Genomic DNA, 5,734 nt, shown 5'->3' with positions numbered 1-5,734 from the left:
AAAACAGGGGATTGGGTGCATTTACGGTTTCCTAGGAGTCAAGTGGCTTCTGCATAGCACTTTGATGTATTCAGTGGACTGGAATCTGATTTCCACAGGTGGAGAGAAGAGCTTGGGACACTGTAGCTACTTTCTATGGACCTCATTTCTCCTTAAAGCTATACCTCCAGAAATGTAAGCTGTGTTTTCAATTCTGTCTCCAGCCTTGGAGTCCCGGCGTCAGCGAGCTTAGTAGCAGCGGGGAACGCCCCCTCCGGTGCGCATCCAGAGAAAAGCTGTGACACTCAGGCAGTGCCTGGGTGCAGATCCCTGTAAACGTGGGCGCATAAACCTCGAGTTTCGCGGGGCTGCTGAGTGGAATCCTGGTGGTCGCCTGCTCTCCAGCCCTCTCCAAGATGCATAACTTAACGCTTTTCGAGTCTGGAGGGGACAACGTGTCTTGCGGCGGCTCATCTTTGGGCTGTCCCAACGGGTCCAGCCTGGCTCCTCTGCCGCTGCCGCAGCCACTGGCGGTAGCAGTGCCTGTCGTCTACGGGGTAATTTGCGCCGTGGGACTGGCTGGCAACTCTGCGGTGCTGTACGTACTGCTGCGCACGCCGCGCATGAAGACTGTCACCAACGTGTTCATCCTCAACCTGGCTATCGCCGATGAGCTCTTCACCCTCGTGCTGCCCATCAACATCGCGGACTTCCTGCTGAGGCGCTGGCCCTTCGGGGAGGTCATGTGCAAGCTCATTGTAGCCGTCGACCAGTACAACACTTTCTCTAGCCTCTACTTCCTCGCCGTCATGAGCGCCGACCGATACCTGGTGGTTCTGGCCACAGCAGAGTCGCGCCGGGTGTCCGGGCGCACTTACGGTGCAGCGCGTGCTGTCAGTCTGGCGGTGTGGGCGCTGGTGACGCTGGTCGTGCTGCCCTTTGCGGTATTCGCTCGGCTGGACGAGGAGCAGGGTCGGCGCCAGTGCGTGCTGGTCTTCCCGCAGCCCGAGGCCTTCTGGTGGCGTGCCAGCCGTCTCTACACACTAGTATTGGGCTTTGCCATCCCGGTGACCACCATCTGTGCTCTCTATACCACTCTGCTCTGCCGACTGCGTGCTATCCAGCTAGATAGCCACGCCAAGGCCCTGGATCGTGCCAAGAAGCGCGTGACCTTGTTGGTGGCGGCGATTCTGGCTGTGTGCCTCCTCTGCTGGACGCCTTATCACCTGAGTACCATAGTGGCCCTCACCACCGACCTCCCGCAAACGCCGCTGGTCATCGGCATCTCTTACTTCATCACCAGCCTGAGCTATGCTAACAGCTGCCTCAACCCTTTCCTCTATGCCTTCCTGGACGACAGCTTCCGCAGAAGCCTCCGGCAATTGGTGTCATGCCGTTCAGCCTGATGCCCTTTCCACCTCTTTCCACCGCAGGCAGCACTGCCAGCTGGGTTCAGGAGAATTCCGGGACTGTGGTTCCCAAGTGCAGCCCGAAATCCTGAGGCCCATTCCAGGCATTCAGTACCACAGGCCCTACCCAGGACTGATACCACAGGCCCTAACCAGGACTGATCCGGGATTTGCCCGGCCTTGAGGTGAGGCTGGTGTGTAGCATGCCTGAGGACAGCTTGGGCCAGGGCACCTTACTATTTTGTCCCCACAGCTGAGGGCAGGGCTTGACACCTGAACGTAGGGTAAATGGTGGGGCAGTGTTGTTGGAACGTGATTTTAATTCTCTCTCTATTTCACTGTGAGTAGGCTCCTAGGATGTCCCAGGCATCTCTTCCTCAGCGTTAAGTCTGTGTATTTTGTTTCTTTGCTTTCCACCACGGATGACCTCCCTGGTAAACAGCCTGGCCTGATGCTTCTTAGGAACACTCTAACTGCCTGGCCACGCCTCACTGGAGATGTGTGTGTGTGTGTGTGTGTGTGTGTGTGTGTGTTAGAGTGGAGGTGTGGTGGTGTGGAGGTGTGGTGGTGTGGTGGTGTGGTGGTGTGGTGGTATGGTGGTGTGGTGGTGTGGTGGTGGTGGTGAAGGGGGCTAGAACCTAGCTGTGACTGACAAGAATAGAGATAATCACCTGCTCAGTATGCCCCACCTTTCTTCGTTTTACCGAAGCCGATCTATATGGCCCTAAAAAGACTTTAACCGAGGCTGCAAAAGCCAAGAGTACAGAGAAATCACCGGAGAGTGAGGTTCCAGCTCCCTCTAGAGGAGTCAGGTGTACAGAACGTTTCTGAGCTGCTTTTGCACAGGGTGGTGCACCAGCCAACAGCTCTTTAAATCTTTGGTCCTTTGTAGCTTCTGTAAAGTAGTCCAAAATTTCCTTCCTGCCTCATAGCCTTCACAGGCTTCCCATACAACTTAGACCATTTCCTTGTAACTATGTACAGTTTTTCTGGACCAAGAACTTTGTAAATAATACATATATCTTACTCTCACAGTCTTCTTAACTTAGAGGAATATGAGAAATAAAAGATGAGACCTGTTCCAACTATGGTTCCCCTTCCCTGAGTATTCTTCCAGGACCTCCCTTCAGTGAGATCCAGGTACGGGAACCGCCTTGCATCCCTAGCTTTTTCTTGTCTGGACACTTACCTAACCACAAGGAACATCTAAATTTTGTCCAATTCTAAAGTCCCGGGGAACATCTGCTTCTGATTACCCACAGGGAACAGTCAACACCTACTTTCCTCTCTTTAGTCTCTACTTATGGAAGACAAGCTCCAGGCCTCCTCCTCGAGGCCTGGAGTAACCAGACTCATCAGTGATAGCGTCTTTTAAACGATATGTTTAGGATGATCCCCAGGAAGAAATGATATGATTTTCAAGTATCATTTTTCCTATGGGAAAGTTTGGTTATATGTGGAACCAAGACTCTTGCCAGCAGACTTTGTTTACAAAGTTTGGCATGAAAGTCAATTATTTCTCAGTTATTTGTATTCAATGTTCCCTTCAAAAATATGCAGAAGGGAAATACTCTCTCTTGCAAGAGGAAGGCTAAATTTCCCTCTGATTTTGGTGTATGAGAATTGATTGGTTCCTACGGTGTCAGAGTTGTGGGAAGATTGGGGTAATTTTCAAGTACAAACTGAGAAAACTAATTTAGAGGCTGTGTGTCTTGGGTGCAAATAACAGTAAATTGTCTAAAAGTTGTCCATCAGTCATGCACTTGAACCATGGTCATCATGGCCTCAGAACGGGCCTCTGCTGTGGCCTTCAGAAGTGTCTGGAATGTGTTCATAAGCTTCAGACTTCTGGGAAGCACTCCACAGATATTTCTTTTAAAACTTAAATTTTGTATGATTTTCTGTAATTTTTCCAAATTAGGATTTTAAAATTGAGCAACCTGTAGCTCATCCAGGGTGATAATAAAGGATGCAGTGGAGCTTTGGACACAGATACAGCCAAGTACTGTCACATTAATTGGAAACCCAGTCTCCATACATGCAGCAGCAACATAGATAAGAAGGAGGTCCTGGTAGTTTTCTGTCTGTCATGCCATTGCTGCTAGAGATAGGTTTATGTCTGTCTTGCAGTCTCTGGATGCTGCCGGAAAAACACAAGAGAGATATAACTGTACCCATCACAGCTCAGTACAGACTGGAAGTCTAGTTTGCATCAAGAGGATTCAATATCAGTGTCACACTGGCTTTCTAAAGCCCCTCGTGATCACTTCACCTTTCTGTGAGCATTTGGGCAGTTATATATAAATAAATATATAAATATAAGGCATCTATATTTAACCTTTTATCTCTTAAGTAAAACATAGAATAAATAAACAAGTCACATAGTAGGAAAATTTGTAATTCCATAGTTCTTACAGCCTTGGTGTAAACTATGTTGTTTTAACGCTTCTAATATCTAAAAGTGTGAATTTGGTTTTACTTATTTTAGTATAATTGTATAAAGTGGGTTTAATGCTTTCTCAAGAAATGCAGCAATTTGCTAATTGATTGCAGAAGATCCAAGTCTAAAATAAAAGGTGAAACATTCTGTGTGACAAGTGTATATTGTGTTTCAAAAAAAAAGCCTACCAAAAATAAAATATAAACAACTGCAACAACAGCCACTTACCTCCGAAAACCAAAACAACTAAACAATCAACCAAATGAACAAACAAAAAAGGACTCTTATGCCATACAATGGGTATGTATCACATGAATAGAAAGCTAAAACAAGCAATGCCAAGAGAAAAGAGTGGAGAAAGATTACCTGCAGCAGGTGAGTGAGCTTGAGAAATGGTACCAGGCCATGCTTTCATTGGAACTGGGAACAGCAGGGGTTTTATTCGGAAAGCCTACAGATATGCATATGAGAAAGCACTTCAGGGACATGCACATCTGAGCATACTCAGTTAGATGGATGCAACTAAGCATGCTCAGTTAAAGGTTATACTTTATTTTACTTTTAAAAACTGCTTTATTCATTCACATTCCAGATGTTGCTCCCCTTCCCAGTCTTCCCTCCAAGAGTTCTTCACCTCATCTGCTCTCCTCTTTGCTCCTTCAGTCTTTCCCCTAACTCTTCCGCAGGGATCCCAACATCACTCCAATGGTTGGCTGTAAGCATCTGCATGTGTCTTAGTAAGCTGCTGGTAGAGCCTCTCAGAGGACAACCATGCTAGACTCCTGTTTGCTATCACAACATAATAGTGTCAGGGTTTGATGTCTGCCCATGGGATGGATCCGAAGTTGGGCCGGTCACTGGATGACCTTTCCTTTAGTCTCTGCTCCAATTTTGTCCCTGTATTTTCTTTAGACAGGAGCAATTCTGGATCAAAAAGTTTGAAGGTAGGTTGGTGACTCCAAACCTCCACTGGAGGCCCTATCTCTCTACTGGAGGTGGTCTCTTCAGATTCCATCTCCCCACTGTTGGGTATTTTGGCTAAGGTCATTCCCATTGATTCCTGGGAGCCTCTCACATCTGGGAGCCATCTAGAGATTCCCCTTGATCCCCACTCTCTCAGCTGCAAATTTCCATTTGTTCTCCTGACCCTCTGGGCTTTTCTCCTGTCTCCCCCTCTAAAAACACCACCATATCTGATCATGTCCCACTTCCCTTCCCTCTCCCCTCTCCCACTCAGACACCTCTCTTTCTATGCCTCCCATGATTATTTTGCCCCCCCTTCTATGTGGGATTGAAACATCCTCACTTGGACCTTCCTCCTTGTTAAACTTGAAACAATTAAAGAGGTGAAATAGTGGACCAGAATACATTTGGGCACATTCAGCTTACATGGTAAATACTTGGTGGACAATATTCGTGGGTGTTCTCAAATTGCATTGTGGGTAGTGGGGTGGTCAGCACTGTAGTTACACTGCAGTACTGGGTCATAACTAAAGCACAAGAGATATTCCCAGAAATCTACTTTCCAAGTAGGCTTTAGGTATGGCATTCAAGTTCAAGGTGAGTTAATGTAGGACATCACTTTACCATAACATCACTTAATTGCTAAGTTTTGAAAATATTTTCTTTATGGGAAAGTCATACAATTAGTAGGCAGAGGGAAAAAATGAAGAGTGAAATCTCCATATACATCTCTCTTATTGGTTATTTTATTTATTTACATTTCAAATGTTATCCCCCTTCCCCGTTTTCCCTCCACAAGCCCCTGATCCCCTCCACCCTCCTCCTGCCTCTATGAGGGTGCTCTCCCACTGCCCACCCACACCTGCCACAGCAGCCTGGTATTCCCCTATTCTGTTTCATCAAGCCTCCTCTGGACCAAGGGGTTCCCCTCCCAGTGATGGCA

General features: G+C 47.4%; 1 protein-coding gene across 1 annotated transcript; it reads left to right on the top strand.

Moving 5' to 3' along the window:
- Positions 1-290: 290 nt before the first annotated feature.
- Positions 291-3,982, top strand: Npbwr1 (neuropeptides B/W receptor 1). Its single transcript, NM_010342.1, has one exon. The coding sequence runs from the start codon at positions 396-398 to the stop codon at positions 1,383-1,385; it is 990 nt and encodes a 329-aa protein (NP_034472.1). The 5' UTR covers positions 291-395; the 3' UTR covers positions 1,386-3,982.
- Positions 3,983-5,734: the final 1,752 nt, after the last annotated feature.

Source organism: Mus musculus, chromosome 1, assembly GCF_000001635.26.
Source record: "Mus musculus strain C57BL/6J chromosome 1, GRCm38.p6 C57BL/6J".
Classification (NCBI taxonomy): Eukaryota; Metazoa; Chordata; class Mammalia; order Rodentia; family Muridae; genus Mus; species Mus musculus.
This window is presented reverse-complemented; position numbering and strand designations above follow the sequence as displayed.